Source organism: Mus caroli, unplaced genomic scaffold (genome assembly GCF_978045245.1).
Source record: "Mus caroli unplaced genomic scaffold, Mus_caroli_1 scaffold_5, whole genome shotgun sequence".
NCBI classification, from domain to species: domain Eukaryota; kingdom Metazoa; phylum Chordata; class Mammalia; order Rodentia; family Muridae; genus Mus; species Mus caroli.
The window spans coordinates 115,881,568-115,903,055 of record NW_028227260.1 but is presented as its reverse complement, the minus strand read 5'-3'; the positions used below and the strand labels follow the sequence as shown (position 1 = coordinate 115,903,055).

At 39.6% G+C, this 21,488-nt stretch overlaps 1 protein-coding gene across 3 annotated transcripts in view; it reads right to left on the bottom strand.

The window, feature by feature from the left end:
- Positions 1-21,488, bottom strand: part of Dock11 (dedicator of cytokinesis 11) — a 180,794-nt gene that overhangs the window by 88,892 nt on the left and 70,414 nt on the right. For all 3 annotated transcript variants that reach the window (XM_085838173.1, XM_029473424.2, XM_021154032.3), the window contains exons 11-19: positions 17,889-18,029; positions 16,510-16,722; positions 11,027-11,149; positions 9,611-9,693; positions 6,773-6,895; positions 6,511-6,587; positions 4,594-4,778; positions 4,441-4,506; positions 2,297-2,389 (exon numbers count right to left, since the gene is read on the bottom strand). In XM_085838173.1, coding sequence (XP_085694299.1) covers positions 2,297-2,389; positions 4,441-4,506; positions 4,594-4,778; positions 6,511-6,587; positions 6,773-6,895; positions 9,611-9,693; positions 11,027-11,149; positions 16,510-16,722; positions 17,889-18,029 — 1,104 coding nt within the window. The remainder of the gene's footprint in view (positions 1-2,296; positions 2,390-4,440; positions 4,507-4,593; positions 4,779-6,510; positions 6,588-6,772; positions 6,896-9,610; positions 9,694-11,026; positions 11,150-16,509; positions 16,723-17,888; positions 18,030-21,488) is intronic.

Here is a 21,488-nt window from a genome sequence, read left to right as displayed (position 1 = left end):
ATATTTTTTCTGGTCAGTTTCAGTTTGACAGTACTATCCTCATGGCCAGAGATGACATAACTCAGTGCAATCTATTTAAAATGAACATTAAATATGAAAAGCTATATTACCTAAGTTGTTGTTCCTCTGTGCATGGAAAAAATTAAAATCTTACAAATAACATGCAAATATCCACCATCACATTCAGTACCCTCAAAATCAAAGTCATAAAACTTTCTCTAGAAAAAAAAAATGGAACAGACAAAAAGATGTCACATGTGACTCCAAAAATTAGGTACAAAAGATGCTTATAAGACTCATTCTCAAGTAATTTACTAATTAGAAACCAATTGTATGCTTATGTCTCCTATTAGCAGGTAAAAACCAAATATTTAAATTTGATACATAAGCCCATATCCATACAGATACATATGAAAATAACTGTTCTCTGTCTTTCCTAGTCAATATACAGTGAATGAATAAAAAATCTATTATTTCAGACACTCTGAAAATAACCATGTCACATTTATTATGTTCAGATCACTGCACTGGTTGGTACTAGCTATAGAGAGGCAACAGTATGTCGATGGACATTTGGTCCAATTATCGTGCACACAAGGCCATGGTTGGGAGTATTATCACCAAGGTCTGTTATAGGTATATTCATTACCGAATATGCCTGTTCACAGCATCCAGACCATCTGGGCATCAAATGCTCTACTGCACATAAACATGGGCATACTCTCCCCCCACCCCCGGGTAGCAAAAATGTAAGACATTATTAATTCCTTCTCCACTCCCCAAGAAACCAGGGGAAGTGCATTGAAAAAAGAATGTGTGGGGCCCAGAGCTGGGGCAGGAGGGTCTTTATAAAAGCAGGTGGATCAAGAGAAATCCTGACAGCAGGAGGGATGGTTTCAGACCAAGCCAAGAATGGAGACTTCAGGGCCTAGGCAGAACCAGCAGAGCATCTGGTTCAGGATGCTCATTCAAGCCACATGCAAATACAGCCTGTGGAGTTGGATAAGCAAATACACAGAGGCTAGATGAGGTTGTGACTAGCCACACTGGGCAATACAAAGAGATACAGGGATAGACAAGAAGCAAGAAAGAATGAACCAGAGAGACTAGAAGGGAACACCAGGCCACAGCACTTCCCTTTATATCCCGTCCAACAAGGTGGACAGGGCAGCAAGTGGGACTTTGGCACCCAGCTGTACAGTTTTCTCCCTCCAGTGCTTCACTTATAAACAAGCTGGCCCTTACTAGTTAAAACCATAGGAGGAAAGAGCTAGCTGTGCCTTCAGAAAAGCTAGTCTGGATGTAGTGAATTTTATTTGTTTCTGTTTTAAAATTAGCAGCACTTTGAAGTACTAAGTTTCACTATGGCACTTTCAAAGACAATTTTTGTATAGCTCCCCATGTCCACCACTATGTCCCTGCTGCCTGCCTTCTATCATTCTACCATCACCCCTATCCCCTTAGCCTCATTTTGACTTCATTCACAGGTATTCACTATTGCCCATCCCCCTTCCCTCCTCCTCAACACCCCTTTCCTCTTTCCTGGTAGTCTCTTTTCTCATTTCATTGGCTACACCCACATTTATGTAGTTAATTATTTAATTTCTGGTCCTGGCACTTGATCTTAGGGCCTTATGTATACTAGAGAAATTCATTACCTGAGAACTACATCCCCAGATCTGTTTTCAATAAGTTTTGAGACACATTTTCATAAAGCCCAGGCCAGCCTCAAGCTTGCTATGCCACTGAGAATGACCCTGAACTTTGGACCCTCCTGTTTCATCATTTCAAATGTTGGGATGACAAGTGAATAACAACGATTGGCTTATATTTCCCTTTTAATGCTCATTTTGAGATACCCCAATTAAGTTGTGCAGACAAGCCTTGAACTTATAATACTCCAGAACAGCCAGGATTCCAGGCCAACTGCACCAGGCCTGGCTCTGGATTTGTTTGAATGCTGAAGAAATGGTGACCCCCAAAAGCGACGGTGACTTCCTCATTGAAACAGAGCCAGTCTGAGAAAAATGTGGAGGGCCAGAGTTGCAGGTCCTGTTTGAGATTTGTGTACTATCATCTTAACCAGAGAAGCCTTTCACATTGTATGTAAATCTCTCCCTGTCATCATAGGCTATCATGAGGGCATGAGCCCTTCCTTTCGATGTGACATTTTCAATTTTCATGGGACAAAACATTCAGGGATTGCATGGGCAAATGAATGGCTTGAAATTAAAAAAAAAATGAAAGGAATTAGCAAGCACTGAATTTTGTAAATACTGAAATGTCAGGGTTTTACCTCATCATAGAACTCCGGATTTTGGTTGTGATGCGAGACCACAGCATAAGCATTTGTGGTAAAAACAGACCCTGCTGGTTTTCCATAAATGCACTGTAAAAGATAGGAAACAGAGTCACCACTCCTAACCCAGGTCTTTTAACAAGACGCTACCGACCCACATACATTTAGAAGCAGTGAGTGTAGGGGGTGTGGGTGAGTCCACTCAGCTGCTATCATAAACCTGAAAGTGCCCGAGCACCTAAAAGCAGTTGCTGCAGACAGCACTCCAGAGAGTTCCTAACTCAGCTGGCCTCAGAACACTTTCCAACATCTGGCCATCAAAAGGATGCTCTCCCAACTAGCTGACAGTAGGATGCTGCAGATATTTTCTCCTTTAGGAGAGAGATGCTCTCTAAAATCTTCTAAATCTTCTAAAATACTTCAGGACAGATAGCTGGACCTTTGCAAGAGTTTTCTTTTTGGATGTTCCTGATTGAGTGCTTTTTTTTTTTAAAGGTGTGTTTAAAAAAAAAAAACCAAACAACCTAAAAATTAAAAAAAAAATCAAATGTCTATTAAGCTACAGACAGATAAGCTTACTGTTCTCTTACATCATAAAGCTTTGCTTGTTTGTTTGCTTCTTGAGACAGAGTTACACTATGTCGCCCTGGCTGGACTGGAACTCACTATGAAAACCAGGCTCATCACCAATTCAGAAATCTGCAAGCATAGCTGCCTCTGCCTTTCAGGTGCTGAAATTAAAGGTGTGCCCAGCTTCTCTTACCTTTTTTTAACCTACCACTTTATAAGGCACATTTTTTTTTTAATCACTCGTTTTGTGGCATCACATGTAAGGCTTTCTGTGGTTCCTTGGAATGCTCCCATTTCACAACCACTCTGATTTACTTTGACTCCCATTGGCCCAATAAGCTCCGGGATGAATACAGAGCCAGCATGCCAAGTTACTAACTGCTCCACTCTTACTGTGGAGTGAGCCTCCAGGCAGCTAAGAAAGGAAATTGAGACTCCACAAGTCCACAGCCAATTCTCCTGAAATACAGTTGTCAAGGCTCTCTCTCTCTCTCTCTCTCTCTTTTTTTTTTCAAGAACTACTGAGAAGTAACCTAAGGGTTTCTACATGATACTCAAAGGATATTTTAAGGAGGAAAGGGAACTGGTTGTTCTCATCCCTACTGAAGAGACAAGCAGAGGGAGGAAAAATTCCACTGCATTTGAGCCAGCTAATCCTTAATTGAATTTAATGTTCTCTTTGGGAGAGAGGGAGTGCCTTTCAAACATAGTGGCAGTACAATATTCAACCATTTAGTTGGGAGTGCTGGGGTATCTTTCTCTAGTGGGTTACAGTATGACTGCTTTAGATTGAAGCTAGAAGCACGGAACCATATACACACTTTGTGATGGCTACATTGGGGCTTCTGAACCAGATTTCTGATCACTGGGCTCAAGAAGAAGAAGTTTATAGTAAAACCATAAAGGCACTGCATCATAATGGGTATTCATGGCTGCACTGCATGCTACTGAGACTCTGCCTTGCAGAGATCACAGCTCCAAGTTTGGAGGCACTGTTTGACCAGTTGTGGAGCAAAAGTCCTAGCTCAGATCAAAGCCCTCATGCTGTGCTCCTGTCAGCTCAGCAAGCCTGTTCAGGTTTCAAAGAGAAAGGAGTTGAAGGTCTCCTAATAGTAACACTATAAGGCCCCCTGAAGGAAACATTATAAACTATTTAGTCATTAAAAAATGACCTTGTGATTGAGCCTCTAAGCAATGCAAATTCAAGTGGAATAAATGTCAAAAGGGATTAAGGAAACCTCATCCACTTTCTCATTTTCAAGATGGAACCCAGGGACTTGTACATGCTAGGCAATTACTACAGAGCAGCACCATCATATAGATAACCATCCCCAGCACATTCACCCATCTTCTCAGCTGCATATCCACCCTACCTTGTAATATAGATCATTTAAACAAACCCTTTAGTTCACATGTCATAGTAGGAAATGAAATATTATCTTTGTCACTCCAGCATATTTTCTTGTTGAAATATAAAGACATTAAACTTATAGCATGACACCATCAAGTACTAAATTTTCATCTCCACAATCTTTTCCAAAAAGACACACAGATCACCACCATAAACAAACCTTTAGCGCAGATGCATCACTTTCATCCGAATCCCGGAATTCCACACAGACAGCAATGTTCCTAGCCTAAAATCATTAATCAGCCAAAGTGAGTCACGCAGTGAGCAGATGATCAATAATGTTGCACGCTCCAAGAATGTATAGTTTTCTTACCTTGGCAAACGATTTCTGGCTGTCATATTTTAATTGCAAGGGATATACATACAGATGATTTTTGTAAATAGTGAATGGATAACAATATTTTGTCATTTCTGGAACAAACTCTTCAACCTCCACAGTAATATTCTGACAACTCTTTTCAAAAGGCTTCAGGGGCACATATGAAGAGGTAATACAATCTATGGTAGGACACAAATAAGCATGTAACTTAACAGTCATTAACACGTTCCTGCATTTATAGAAATACATGGACTGTGTTTGCAAAGAACAATTTCAAAACAGAATTCTTAGTTGGTGACAAAAAGTTAAACAACTTTAAGAACCCGAAAAGGACATAGTGAGTGCTCATTTTACCCTTTACACCAGACATGGGTTGTGATTTCATTCTCAACGCTGAATGATTTGCCAAATGTAACACATCATAATTTGGACAAATTCAAACTCTGCGAAGAAACCCACTGTATTTTCCCTCCTGTGGCTGCAATTTTAGCTTTCACTGCAAGTTTTTATTGGTATCCGGGAAAGCAATGAGAGAAAATTTATGCTTCCAATTAGCTCATGGCGAATCACTTTTAAAAAGGTAACTTGGTGCAGGTGCAAATTTTCACTACAAAATAATGGAAGTTTCTTTTGAAATTATAGACCTTCTGATGTGTTACCATAATAAAATAAAACACACAAAATGTCTGAGCAATTGAACCATATGTGTTTCTGAAGCTGCCATTGTAGGAGAGGTCAAGAGCCATACCACCCTTTCTTTATTGTCCAGCCATGTGGGTGGAAGGAAGACCCAGGCTAAACTGAGCCTAAGGACACAGCATTTTTGTTATAGTTGTTTTTTTTTTTCTGATTACTAAAACAATGTATGCTAATAATAGAACCTCTGGAAGCACAAATTAAAGATTTACAATGGCAATCAGTCATTGCATTGTACTACCACAGATAACTGGCATGGATATTTGCCTGTGTTGTCTTCTAGTCTCCTCTCTATGCACATTTTTACACAGCAAAGTTAAAGTCCCACGGTGTGTACACAACTCAATTTTGATAGTTTATCTGATATCTCATTGAACAAATTATAAACACCAATTTCAATCATTGCATCCAGTTTTATGGTAATGCTGTGCAATAAGTCCTCGAAGCACACTGAGCCTAACAATTCTGTTAGCTTCCAAGTTCCCTCTAAGTTAAAGAACATTGTAAAAAAAAAATCTGTGTGCATATGCGTCAACTCCTGCCTATATTTCAATGATCTTATTAAAGATTTCCTTGACTCTGTGTGTGTTTGTGTGTGTGTGTGCACTCATGTGTTTAGGTGCCTGCAGAGGCTAGGTTGTCAGATTTCCTAAAGCTGGAGTTACAGGTGGTTGTGAGCAGCCAAATATAGGTGGAGGGACCTGAATTTGGGTCCTCTGGAAGAGCAGTAACTACTGGGCCATTTCTCTATTCCCCTCAATGATTCTTTTTATGAAAAAAAATCTATTTCACTCTTGCATATTTTTAAATGCACATTGGGTATTATTCCCTGGGTGCAATCCTTTAGTGATTTCTCACTGTTCTTAAAATAAAATACAGATCTAAGGGGTTACCAGTCTATACAATTCTGTATATTCTTTTTCTACTACCATTTCCTGTTCCATTGTTCCCACCACATCCTACTATGGAGCCACACCAACTTCCTCTCTATTCATACAAATTAAGACTGCTTCTATCTCAAGGTTTTTACAATATATAGGATGTCCTCAGTCTGCAGCATATGACCCCAAACATCCTTTGCTAGCTAGCTCCTTCCCTTGCTGGTCCGCAAAGCTCTAGGAAATTAAGACTCTGTGCAAACCTGCAGTAAACTGTTAAAAGATACTCAAGTTCTGATTACAATTGTCAATTGTATTGTTTGTAATACATCCTTACTTGGTAAATCTACAGGAACACATTCCACTGTGATATTCAGCTGTCCAGGGATAATCTGCAATTTTGTCTTTTCTGGCCTAGGTAGAAATCAATAATAGTTTAGAGGTAAAGTATGATGACTGTTACATGCATTGGTTACCTGAATTCCAATCTCAAATTTTTAAGTATTCAATTTTGCCCATATATAACTCATATTTATTACTTTAGTAATTCATTACTTTATCCATTCCTTTCATTTAGTATAACAATAGCACACACTTACTTTTTGTATTCTGAGAGCAACTTGAGAATATCTTCATTTGAAAGCTTGCTACTGTCTTGTTTATACAAAGGGGAAAATCTCCCATCCAGATCCAGAGAGCCCTGAATATCTTTGAAAATGGGTCTAGAATAGCAACAGAAAGGCTTTTAAAACAAAATTTGAAGTACCAATAAACTCAACTTGTACTTGTGTGAATGCGAAACTGTAAACATGCATGACAGTGCTCTGGTGGGCTCTCACAAAGTGAAGCACACACCACCTACCCTACAGCAATGCCATTGTAGTTCTCGGCATGGTTCCACATGCTACCTGGATGCTCACAGCAAATTTACTCCAAACTGGTAATACATCAGAAGTTGATCCAGTAAATGAATGAACAAACTGGCATATTATGCAGTGGAATGCCACCCAAAAGGAATTCTACACAATAGGAACGAATCTCAAAAGCATACTGAGTACACATAACCAATTCCAGGAACACATGCTGCAGTTCCACTTTAATGATGAGTTCAGGAGAGACAAAATTTTATCCAATGATAATCAGATGGCTGTTTGCCTGGGTGCCTAGACAGGGCCATGAGGAACCTTTCTATCTATATTGTACCAGTCATTGTTAAAGTGGTCGTTATATTTGTGAAAATTTATTAATGTGGATATATATATATATATATATATATATATATATAATTCATTTTATCTTCATAAAACTGATAAAAATTAAAAATTACATTGGCTCCTAAACATAATTTTATATAAAGTTTACTACATATATAGTCATATAATTTTGAGAGGCTCTCCCCAACTCTTTTTTTTTTTTTTAGACAGGGTTTCACTTGGTAGCCTTGGCTGGTCTGAAACAGGCTGGCCTTGAACTTAACAAAGATCTGTCTGCCTCCCTCTACTTCCTAAGTGCTGGTATTAAAGATGTGTGCACCACCACACCCAGCCTCTTCTACCATTTTAAGCAGCTATTTTGCTGCTAAAATGGAAAGTAATATAGGAGCCCCTAATGCACTGGAAGTAGCAATAGCCAGAAACCCGACACTCCTCAGCAAAGCCCATTGCTCCTGCTTTAAAATATTTATTTCTAGTAACAGGGGCTTATCATACCCTTTTTAAATGTCCTGGACAAGACTTAGTAAATCCCCATACTGCAGCTGATGGAAAAAAAAATCCAGGAAGGAGAAAACAGCATAATGCCTCACTAGAACTGGCGATCAGAGTTTCTCTCTGAAGTTTTCAGAATGAATTAACTCACCTGGCAAAAGAGCAACAGGCAGTTCCTGTAACTGCCTAAGAGCAGGAGAGTGCCACAGTGGTCTAGAGTCAGTGCTAATTCAGGATAGCCCATATGCTGATCTCCACTCTGCTACATGGTCTAAAGTTTAGATGTGGGTTTCATTTTCTTTATCCTTTCCTTCTGTGTCTCCATTTCCTCATCTCAAAGATGGGGCAGTGGTACCCATCTCTTAAATGTATATTTACACATTAGGCCCAGCATAAGAGTGCATGGCTGTGATCACAGCATTCTCAAGGCAAAGGCATGAAATTGCTGCAAGTTCAAAGACAGCCTGGTCGACATAATAGTGAGCTCTAGACTAAGTGGAGTTACAAGGCAAAAAAAATGTATTAAAAAATAAGTAAACAAAATATGCATTAAGTACTTAGATAAGTGAGTATTCTGGACAGAGTTAAACTTAATTATTATTAATAATAAAGAGTAGTAGCAGCAGAAATGGACTTTTAAGGTAGATATAAGTAAGTATATGTGTATATTTATAAGCCACAATTTCCCTTCTAGAATACCAGCCTGCATTAGTTTTTGCCAGTCACCTATCCTAGGCAATCATTTGTTTTACTAGTATGAGAAACAAGGAAAATAGTGCCTTTTCATTTATTAGCACATGATATATTTTGAGATCCTTACCCCAAATGAAATGGTTATAAATAGTGACAGAAGGATTGATTCACTTCAAATCTCCTACCCTGTGCTATTCCCTAGCACCCAGAGAACATAGTTGATTGAATTATTCAGAACATGCTGCCCTTTCCCAAGAACTTCCAGTCAGTTGTACAGGCTGTACCACAAACAAGCTGATGAATTTACACTTCAAAGTGGGGATAAACAAGAAACAAGCTTCAAATCCTCATTGCCTGTAGATTTGCAAGATTTGGATAAAACACTGTCATAAGCTACTATAACGTAAGAATCTTAGAAAATGTATGTTTCCAAATACATGATTTCCAAAGGATTCACCAGAAAATCTATTAATTATAAGTTTGCACTTCATGACTGTATTCTTTGCCATCAAAAATTTTAGTACATTTTCCCAGAATGATTCTGACATATTTTTCTTTTGGTTTGATTTTCAAGACAGGGTTTCTCTGTATAGCTCTGGCTGTCCTGGAACTCACTCTGTAGACCAGGCTATCCTTGAACTCAGAAACCCACCTGCCTCTGCCTCCCAAGTGCTGGGATTAAAGGCGTGTGCCACCACTGCCTGGCTGATTCTGATAGGTTTTAAAGCCATAAATTCAGCCAACTCTGAAAAACTGGACATATTGTATATAATTTGTTATATAATCTAGTTCTCTAGGGAAAATTAAATAGTGTCCATCAGATTAACCCAAACCAAAAGAAATTTCCCATTACACAGGCGGAGTTTTGTAAGTGGGTCTTAGATGCATAGCAAAGTCTGAAGAAGCTTTCCATCCCAAGTGTCCCAAGACACAACTAACTAGCCTGCCAGAAACGGACCACTGAATTGCTGGTAAGGACATTGGTCCCCAATTTAAGAGAACTACAAATAGAAGGGTCAGGATTGCATTTACACGAACCTGGCTGCCCAAGCAAAGGGCATTCTGTATTGTCCAAGGCGACTACACACTTGTTTAGCTGTCCTGTGTACCTTCTGGGCTGTCTATGGTCAGAAAAAAAGATGAGTTTAGATTTGTTCGATCTGCCATGGATTCATCTTTAAACCTCCCCCCAATTCATCATTATAATACACCAAAAATCCTGGAAGGAAACAGCTATAAATAAATATTAAAATATATCTTTGCTACCCATTTTCAAGGCTAAAACTAAAGCATTTCTTTTTAAATTCTATCTCTCTGTCTCTGTCTCTCTGTCTCTCATTCTCTGTCTGTCTCTGTCTGTCTCTGTCTGTCTCTTTCTCTGTCTCTGTCTCTCTCTCTGTGTGTGTGTGTGTGTGTGTGTATTTTATGCTGGAGATAAAATCAACAGCCTTATACTCTACCACTGAGCCACATCCCTAGCAAAAAAAGTAATTCTTAAAGGTATATTGTTTTCTCCCTAAAAACTCTTTTCTTCATTTCAGAAGACAGACTAATGAGATATTGGACTCCTTTGTACCACAGACTTCTGCTAGGAACACTTTGAGTAGTGTTAACGTGTATTTCCTTCCACGCTGCTGGCAGATACTCATTATTCACAGGGGAAGTTTGTTCTAGATACAGTTGACCTTCTACTCCCAAGATAAGGCACAAGTGACAAGAGTCAATGCAATTAGTCTCATGTGGGCAGCAGCTGCTGTTTGAACAGGCAATGAGAGATGACAAAGAGGATAAGCTGCCTATAAGGCCTAAATAGGCGTCGAAGCACTGGCTGGATGCTTATCCCTGGGGATACAAAATGCTAAAGGATTTTGTGTACACTGCAAATACAGTCCCCCACCTATTAGTCATGCCTCCTCAGCATCTTCCACTTAATAACTATTACGTGAGCACAGTAAAATCTAACATTCAATAGATTGATGGCTCTTAAATTGCACAATAACTATGGTGCTATGAATTAATTGTTCCACAAATCCTTCCCTTCCCTAGGTCTGAGATTTCTCATTTATTACACGAGAGGACAGGATTCAGTTTCTAACCAGTCAGATGTCATGATTTAAGAATTTTGATAATGATAAAAAATGGCACACTTTTAATTTTGCCATTTAAGAACACTCAGGAAAAAGAAAATGGAAAATTCCCACCATGTACTATGTGAACACATCATGAAAGAAATCACACTGAAAAAGTCTAAAGGGTGAGATGGACTTTGAAGTCAATACATTGATAATAAACTCCTTGGAGTGGATATAGGTACAGCTTTCCATAGTAGACAATGTAAAATAGTCCTCAGAGAAGATCATTTTTCATCACAAAGGTCTCTGACAATGCTATTTTAAAATACCAGAAAAAGGTGAGTTCTCTACTGAGCAGGAATATGTACCAATTTTAAATTACCTTTATCGGATCTGAGTTTTTGATGTAGGGTTCTGCACAGTGTGTGATGTTTCCCTGCAGCACCTTTTCAATTCTTACAACTAGAAAAATTTCAGGATGTGGGTTCGTCACTGAGAAGATTCCCTAGGGGGAAAATGACTTCTGTTAGATATTTTTATGTAACATACATATGGCTGTTTGGCAACTGATATCTTGTAGTGTGGAGAGTACAGAATGTTGATATTCAACATAGGATCATGTCCAGGATTCCAGGAATAGGTAGAACATTTTTGTTGTTTGGGGTGTTTTCTGCTTTTGAGACAGTCTAGCTATACATAGCCCAGGCTAGGTTGGAAATTGAAGCAACCATCCTGCCCCCTGCCACCTGAATGCTGGAGCACTAGTACCCTCGGTGCACCCCACCCTATCCACAGGGTAGTGGTGGCTGCTTTTGCTATAGATTCCAAAGCTTCCAAAGAACATATCTTTCCAAATGCAGTTCCTATTTCGTCATTAGTGTCACCCTATGTATGCATCCAAGCTCCTTCTCCGTGGCTGTTTTGCAAGGTGAGTTCTTAGACCTAATGAACACAATAGACATTGTTTGGTTTAATTGGTATATACTAAAGATACCGTGTCTCTCAAGTAGCTAGATCTACCAAGCAATTCACTCACAATTCATACTGAATACAGTGAAGAAGGAAGAACACACTTCCACTGCTTGCCTAACATAAAAACTCACCATCTGGGGCTGAGAAAATTGGCGGTGTGATCAAGCATTTGACACACAAGCATGAGCACCTGAGTTCAGCAGTCACAGAAAGCCAGCAGTTGGCCTGTAATCCCAGTGCTGGGGAGAAAATGGGTAAATCCCTGGAGTTTACTGGCCAACCAGTCCAGCTGGATGCAAGAGATCCAGATTCACCGAGAGATGCTGACTCAAAAATAAATAAAATTTAAAAAGTGGAGGAACTAGAGAGTTGCCTTTTGCAAAGGCCAAGAGTTCAGTTCTCAGTTCCCAGCCCCCATATTGGGGGTGGGGCTAACAAACACCTGTATCTCCAGTTCTAGGAGCCTAACAGTCTTCTGGCCTCTGTAGACATTCGCACACATTTGTCCATATATGCATACTTCAACACACATATGATTAAAGCCAAATAAATAAATAAATGAAAAATTAAATTTCTTCAAAAAAAATAAGGTAAAGAGTGACTGAGGAAGATACTATTGTTGAACTCTGCCCTCCACACCTGCATGCACATTTATATACATATACTCACATGAACCCATACAGGCAATACACACACACACACACACACACACACACACACACACGCACACACAAACCATCATATGGAAAACTCTGCAGTTTAAAAGCTTTGGTGCTGTCAAAGTAAAAAGAGGCAGCAGAGGCTCTAGAACTTGCCTAGTGTCTCCATCCTCTGTTTAAGGGCACGCATGTGGATACAGCCAAAGTGACATCATTTTATTTTTGTCTTTCCAAAAAGAGAGAGAGAGGAGGGAGGGAGGGAGGTAGAGAGGTAGAGAGAGAGAGAGAGAGAGAGAGAGAGAGAGAGAGAGAGAGAGATTCTCTAAATATTGTGTCAGTGGTTTTTGTCGCATACTTGAAGGAACATCAAATGAATTTGTATAAAATAACCCATCAGTGGGTCTTTACCAAGTTTTCTTTTCCTACTTGGTGTATTACCAACTTTGTTAATATTGCTTTCTAGTTTTCAAAGCATTGCAGACGTATTATCTCATGAATTCCAAATTGAAGCTTCAAAGTTTGACAAAGCACGGCATAAAAACAGTGTGAGGGGTTAGCAGTGTCTTCTCCCCAGCCAATTCAAAGAATTTATGGCAAGTCTGGATGATGGATTACCAAGCAACAAGCACAAACAAACATGGAACAAGGTAAAAATATGGTTGAGGAGTTAGACTGCCTGGGTTCATTTTTGGCTTGGCCATTCCTACATCTCAGGTTTATACATCTCAGGTCCTATGAAGTGATGGGACTGAGAATAATATTGGTATCAGAAGTTTCTTACATGGGGTAATGCAATAACACACATTAGGTGTCTGATTATCACTAGGGTGGCCTATCAAACTATGCCATAGTCACAGAACCTGGTTTCTGGTATTGCTGGAAAGATGTTTGATCTTTTTAGCTGGGCTAAAAGATTGTCCATGCTGCAATTGCAGAAGGTGTGTGCTCAGAACTGAAACTTGCATTCAGTCCTTTCTATTTTGATTATTGCTTTTATCTTAAGGGTATAAGAGACAGTTGATTCTGGAGCCAAATATGGGCAATCCTCCCTCCCTCCCTCCCTCCCTCCCTCCCTCCCTCCCTCCCTCCCTCCCTCCCTCCCTCTCTCCAATTCTTCCTTCCTCCCTCCCTTCCTGTCACATACCCATCTTGCTATGTTGGCTAAGCTGGCCTGGAGTTCCCAGGCTCAAGCAGCTGGTATATACTATCATGCCCAATTAAGTCTAATTCATGTCAAATAATTTATGCATAACCATGCCTAACTGTATGCTTTATCTTACTGCGCTTTCATTTTCAACATGTTTTAATTGGTTATTTTATTTATTTACATTTCAAATGTTATCTCCCTTCCCAGTTTCCCATCCACAAGCCTCCTATCCCCCTCCTCCCTCCCCCTGCCTCTATGAGGGTGCTCACCCACCCACCCAACCACTCCTGCCTCAGAGGCCTAGAGTTCCCCTATTCTGGGTAATCAAGCCTCCACAGGACCAAGGGGCTCCCCATTTGGTGTCTGCAGATGGGATGGATCCCTAGGTGGAACAGTTTCTGGATGGCCTTTCCTTCAGTCTCTGCTCCACTCTTTCCCTGCATTTCCTTTTGACAGCAGGAATTCTGGATTAATATTTTTGAGTTGGGTGGGTGGCTCCATCCCTCAACTGGGGGCTGTGCCTATCCACTAGATATGATCTCTATAGGTTCTATCTCCCCTTTGTTGGGTATTTAGGCTAAAGTCCTCCCTGTTGGGTCCTGGGAACCTCTTGGGTCCCTTGCATCTGGGACTTTCTAGTGGCTACCCCAAGTTCCCCCTCCCCCAATGCTACACACCTATTTTCAAATTCCTGACCCTCTGTACTTCCTCCCCCATCTTCTCCCATATCTGAACTAGCCACTCTTTTTCCCTCTCCCTCCTCTCTCCCTCCCAAATCCCTCTCTTCCTCTACTTCTCATAGATTATTTTCTTCTCCCTACTGAGTAGTAGTGAAGCCACTAGTTATGTACACATTTAAAGGATTCAGAAACAAAGGCTCAGAGATACTTATATAGTAAGGAGACAGTGAAGAAGATTGCATCCTGGGCTTCCAAATGGTCCATGCACCAGTATGTCACATGATGTGGACAGGTTAGAATAGTCAAACTGACCATTGGTATTGCTACCTTTCACTGAGTACCTATTATTTCCCATTCCAGCCACCTTGGAATTTATCCACACTAAAGCCAGCAATGAATGTTAAATTTTAATAATACTTGGCAATTGATAAAAGCACATGTTTTCCCTCCTTTATCTAAGATCACTGTTATCAGTGCTACCCATAACAGGCACACTGCATTGAGAAAAGGTGTTGCATGGAACAAGGTGGGTGTGCCTGTTGCAGAGTGCTTTCTAAGGATAGTACATCTTGTCTAACCCCCATTATGGCTATAGGAAGCAGGAGCTATCACTGCTCTCACTTTAGAGGAGAGGGTAGTGAGGCACACAGAGGTTCATTTATTGTCTATATGTATGTATGTGGTGTGTGAAGATGTATGTGTTCCTTAGAATGTACGATACACATGTGTTTTGTGTGTGCATGTGGGAACCCAAGGTTGACACCAGTTGCCTTCCTCAGTGGCTTTCCATTTTAAACACTGAGGAAGGGTCTCTAAGTGAACCTAGAGCTTACCATGTTGACTAGCCTGGATAGTTATCTTGCTCCAGAATATCCTATCTCTGTTTCTGAGATCCTTTGTCTGTGTGCTGAGATTATAGAAGGACCACTAAGCCTTCCTGGCTTATATGCATATTTAGAGATCTGTTCTGGTCCTCACACTTGAACAGCAAGTACTTTACACGGTGAGCCATCTCCCCAGCTCCTAGAAGTCCATTTTGTTTTTACTGACAAGGGCTACAATGCAGGAGTAAGGCACACCCTTTGGGGTTCTGCATGTGACCCCATAACTGTCTAGCATCTCCCTGTCCCTTGATGTAGAAAGTTACTAAAGAAAGCCCGTTGTTGGCTGAGACTTTGGTCCTCCGTGCCAAAGGCTCTAGTCTAATTCTTTTTCACCAGGGCGACACTTAGCCATTTCACAGCCACCTTCTTCTAAAGAATATATCAACATCCTCACTCCACTCCTAATACAATTCCCAGGATCCAGCAGTGCTTGTGGTGATGGTACACATCATACAACTTAATTACATGGCATTCTTTCTAATATTATTGCTTGAGATCTTTCAGATATAGGTTCAAATCCTATCTTTAGCACTCTTAGCTATGTCATGATGGACAGCTTACCCAACCCCCAATCATCAATTTGCTTGCCTGTGAAGGAATAACACTTATGTCATTCCACAAAACTATTTTGATTACGCAAGACCCCAGTGGAAACGTTAGCACAAAAAGGACATTTTTTTAAGTGTTGAGATTAGGTATGGTGGCCTAAACCTGTAGGTCCAGCTACTCAGAAGGCTAAGGCAGGAGGATATCTTCAGTCCAGGCATTCCAGACCAGCCTGGATCAATACAACCTCATCTCAATACCAAAATAACAACAATGATGACTTTCTTCTTGATGTAGATTACTGAATGCCACCCGATCAATCACCTGATCCACTGAAGTTCCTATCCCAACATCCAATATGTTGAAATAATACAATAAACAGACTTAAGACTACTTATTCGGCATTATGTCAGAAACTAGAAACATAGAATTCAATATCGGGTTCTCACATACTAATTAGTAATGCTGTACTTTGTCAACTTCTCTTTTGTGAGCTTTTCCCATTGTTGGTGAATGTTCCTGCATCTGGCAACTATTGTCTAAAGAACAAGCAAAGAGGCTACATGGATTTTAATCTATGAAAAAGCTATCACAGACCCAGAGTCCTTAAAAAACCTATAGCAATGAGCATATCTGACCCTAAAATTCCCAATGTTTTGGCACTTATGCAGAGGAGGTATGTGTGTGTACATGTATTCACATGTGTATATCTGGCTCTACATTTGCATTGGACTTCCCAAAATATTTCCATTGAATTTCCTACCAGGGTTCCACCTAAAAATGTCACACTACCAAAATGTGACTAACAAGTTCATTGCTTTTCATTTCCCCATTGCCAACCTTAGTCAGCAAAAGACCAATTGTAGATAGACCTTCTAAAAGGTGGAGTGCTGTAAGACAATTGCCTGAAACCAGGAAATAAGGAAAGAAACTTCTCTCTCTTATTCTGAAGTTACTGCAAACTGATCAACACTCACCTGCTTTATGAAGCATAACTGAGACTCAGCAATTCCATGGATGAGAGGCTCAGATGAATAGCCCTTTGCATTCCCATCATTGGTCAGTTGAGTCGAGGTACCCCACAGCATTTCACGGACAGAGGGTGGGTTCAAATCTACATGAAAGTCTGCTGAAATTTTACAATTGTTCTTTACATCAAATAAGGCAAGGTTGATGAAAAAGGGCTCAACCTAGGAATGAAGACAGTTGGCATGTTAAAACTAAGACTTTTGGAGAAAAGTTGCATAATGAGGTTTTTTTTTTCCCTTCAAGTTTGAGTTTATTGTGTTATCTTCTGAGTTTAGTATTTAGTTAATTAAAAGTGCATTATGCTTGTTATGCATCGAATAACAGGAGAGGCATTCAGAAATAAGACTTTTAATTTTAATTTTTAAATTAAGATAAAAAGTTAATTTTGTCAGGTATAAATTTCCAAGGTATGAATCCACAAAAAATAACAAGTTATAGTTTTTAAAAAAAGATGAACAAGATTCAAAAGTTTCACCTAAAGAAAATTTGATCTATGAATACATTTACTGACATGACTCCAAAAATTGCTACCTTATAGATTAGAAAACAATTACTTTCTGGTATACTGCAATGTACTAGACTATACAATTCATAACAGCCAGCATCAGTCAACAGTGAACTACTCAAAAAATGCTCTGCCCCATCAGCAAATTTGGAAGACATGATTCCTCCTTACAGATGGCATTTGAAAGCTGGTCACAAAGAGAAATTTCATGCCAGATGGCATAAAGATTAACCCTTTGCAGGCAGGAAAGTACTCTGATGTGTTTTAGGTACTTTGTGAAAGAACAGCTTTACTTGATATTTTTGAAACTGGAAACCCAAAATAAAGATGAACATTAAATAGTCTCTCTGAAGATTTGAAATTTACAGTGGCAAGTATTTCAGACCACGTCAACTCATGATACCTAATATTTACACAGACCAAGAATGAATTTCATTCTAGAGGATAATGAGTGAGCCTAGCAGACTGAACAGCATCTATGTCTCACTAAGGCTTGGGGAAACTAATTAATTTCTATGAGCCAATTTTCTAAAAGAAATCCTATTCCTTAGTCAAATCCAGTGTGAGGGCAGATTTTTTTCCAGCCTGTCCTGAAGAGAGCACATTCTCTATCTGCTACTCTGAGTAGGTAAGATTTGCAGGAATGATGAGAAAACATTTGTATTTTGGCCAAAAGAAAGAGATGAAATTCTTCATGTCAAATTTATCATAATGTTTAACACTGGAATTTTCATCCTGCCAATTAGTCCTTACTTATAAAAAAAGAAAGGTATTTCTTTAATAAGGTGGGTCCAGCACAGTAGAAGAAAGGGTCATACATACATTTGTGGGTGGTCCTTTTGCATTGTCTCCAATGTGACCCAAGATATTGAAAGTTAAATCATGGCAATTCACCATGAAACGCTTGTTGCACTTTTCTTCAAATGGCTTTACATCAGGCTCAATTCCTGAAAAGTCTAATCTCTGCAAAAACAGATAGTATGAGTTGTTTGACAGTATCCATAATAACACTGATAGATACAGATTCAGATCAGCATATTAGAATTGGCAGCAGAATCCAATAGCTCTGTCCATTTGAACCCCCCCCCCTTTAATGCCTTCATTCAACAAGATTTGTCAGAAGACTTTATAGCAACTTTTGAGAGCTGACAGAGAACTCTTGGAAGGAGATGATGAGAACCTGACCTAAGGCAATGAACACATCAGAAATTCACACCTGGGCATCCAAAGCCCTACCCTCCACAGCATGACTTCTGACTCTCATGTCCCATGCTGTGACCTTGTTCTTTACTCATTTTGCCTTTTCCCATCATTCTACTTCTCCAAACCACAGGTCGATCCTTAGTTATTTTTCTACTACATCTAACAGCTCTCTCAGCACAGGGTCTTTATGCTTGCTCCTCTTTCAGGAATCCTACCCCCAGAGAATGGTCTGCTTTGCTCTCTTCTTTTCATTCAGGTTTCTCTGATCAATTTGCATTTCTGAAGAAAAATATTTCCCCAACTCCCTGTAAAAAATGCATACATCCTGACAGTCTATATGTCCTTCCTTAGATTTATCTAACATTATTTTTTAGTATTATTTAATTGGTTCTTCTTCTCCTGCTCCTCCTGCTCCTCTACCTACTGCCTCCTTCTCTTCTTATTCATAAAATATATCCTCAAAGCCAGTAAGATCTGTTTCCTTCAAAGCTCTTTAGGAGGTCAGACTAACAAGAATAGGTTTAAAGGCAACAAGAACAACAAAGTGGTGTCAGACCCAGGAGATCACAGAGACACTGAAGTCAAAAACTTCATTGTGTCATACATATGAATGACAGATTTGGGGGTAAAGGTGAATAGAAATGAGCAATTCAGTTAGGGATGTTTTGAGTTTGAGGTAATTACAAGGCTGGAAAACTGAGAGGTCTGGGTTGTTGGTAAGGATTGGAAAGTCATTGGCATCTAGGGTGAGAGGCAGCCAAGGCTGGAACCCAGGGTAACCATCTACATTTAAATGATGAAGGGAGGGAGCCAGGGGAGGGGGAGAAGGAGAGGGAGAGAGAGAGGTTTCTTCCTAGAAGATAGATAAACTTGAGCTCAGCTTATAACAGAACTGAGGAATGTGCCCTAATTACCACAAAGGATACAGTTCTTTTTTTTTTTTTTTTAAGTACTTGCATTTCAAGATAAATACAATTTTAAAACAAAAGATACTGGGAATCAGTTCTGAGTAGGGTAGGCATCTGTGTTTCCTCAGAGAAAGCTTCCAGTTCCCAAGGCTCACATAGTCTAAGTACCTTTGTCCATTCTAGTTGCAAACAGAAAGCCAAGTGTAGACTATGGAACAACTTACATTTTCATTAAGGCCATAGCATGGTAGGGGAGAAATGACTAAAAAGGAATTTGATCAAAGACTGTTCGCAAGAAGGAACAATCAAGCCAAGAACTATAAGTTTTTTTTCCTCAGTTACTTCATCAAAACAAGTATTATACCTGAAGAATCTAAATAAGTATAGCTGTCTTGACCCAGCCTGCCTGTGTCTATAATAAAAGCCCTACGTAAAGAGTCTAATGTGTAAAATTTGTATCTGAATGTATGGTTTCCTCACTCTGACTCTATCTACAAAAATAATTCAAGTGTGGGACTAGGCAGAGCCCTTTTAAACACTTATCTATGGGGCCAGAAGAGGCAAGCCATTGCCATGGAGATCAATTCTAATTCCTGCCCATTTATCTGCTCTATTTTCTGTCTTCAGAATGTGGACATTGGAATGTGAAGAGTAATTGGCCCAAAGCACCTCTTCCCCCAAAGCCTTTTCTTTCTATGGGCCCTAGGTATAAACGTTGAGCTATATGGCCTTCCCCACAGTTTAAAGTTTGATCCACATCCCTTCAGTCAAAATAGCATTTCATTATTCCCTTAAGGTCACAGGCAAAAATCTCCTCTCTCTACATTGAAATGTGACTAGAAAAGGAAGTTGAAATTAGGGGATAGCATTTCACCTTTTCTACTTAACACAACATTATTCCGTGGTGAGATGACCTTCCACAATCAACACTAAATTCTTAAAGATGGTCCTTAAAGATTCATCACATTTGTGGGTTTTCTCTCACTGGAGCTCACTGATAAACAAAATCAGTTCAGTTTCATGACCACAAAAACACTACATCATAAGTTTTTAAAGATACTAGATTTAGTTTCAACCACCATCAATTGCCTCCTTTGTACTCAGTCAAAGAGCCTGACATGTCCAATTACAGCCCAATCACTGAGGGCAATCAAAGGCTAAGTCATGCTTGCAACAAGTAGTTTTCTGAATGAGTATGTATCTCAGAGCTGCCATCTCTGAAACTCACTGATCTATGTTTTATTACATTTACTTACTTAGTGTGGGGGGGGGGTCTGTGTGTGTGTGTGTATGTGTGTGTGTGTGTGTGTGTTGGTATGTATAGAATAGCACATGCACAAGGGTCAGATGACAATTTTCTAGAATCATCTCCTTCCACCTTTAAAGGGGGTTCTAGGAATTTAAGTCATTGGCATCTTTACTAACTAGACCATCTCACCAACATCTATATGTATATATCATATAATTGACATTAAAACAATATATAAAATTGCTATGGGCAAAATAGAAGTTGTTTTTTAAAAAAATAATTTGCTGGCATTAAGGTCACTGGCTAAAGTGCTTACTGTGCAAGTATGAAGACCTCATTGGGAGCCTCCATATCCACAGGAAATCCTGGCATAACACGGTACCCCTGTAAGCCCAGAGCTGGAGAACATGACAAGAGACAGATGGATCTCAGGGGTTTGCTGACAAGTCTAGCTAAAACAGTGAGCTCCAGGCTCAGTGAGAGATCCATTCTAAAGTATAAGGAGAGTGATAGGAAACAATATTTCAAGTCAAGTTCTGGACTTCACAGGTGCACAGAAAGGTATGCACATACCCTCCCCGAATACACATGCAAGAACCACACATGATATCAACTTTACATGGTAATTTCATCAAAGTATGCATTATACATACACACTATGTCAATATCAAGCCAAATTTAAAACTCAATTAGAGTACTCTATGAAGCACAAAAAGAAAAAACGAAATCATCTTTTTCTCAAAGTATTTTATATTCTCTTAATATGCTTTTACTGAGCTAAATCCTGCTGTGCTCATACAATATATATTTTTTTATTTAAAACAAAATCAAGATGACTCAGCGGCTAAAGGCACTACCATATAAGCTAGAAATTCTAAGTTCAATCCTCAGGGCCAATTAAGGGGTAAAGTAAAGGACCAAATCCACCAAGTTGTCTTCTGACCTTCACATGTGTGCCACGGGATACAAATCACACACGCGCGTGCGCGCTAACAACACCAACAATAATAAACTTTTCAACGGGATTTCATATAGAAAAGGGGAAAAGAAAACAAAGAATTC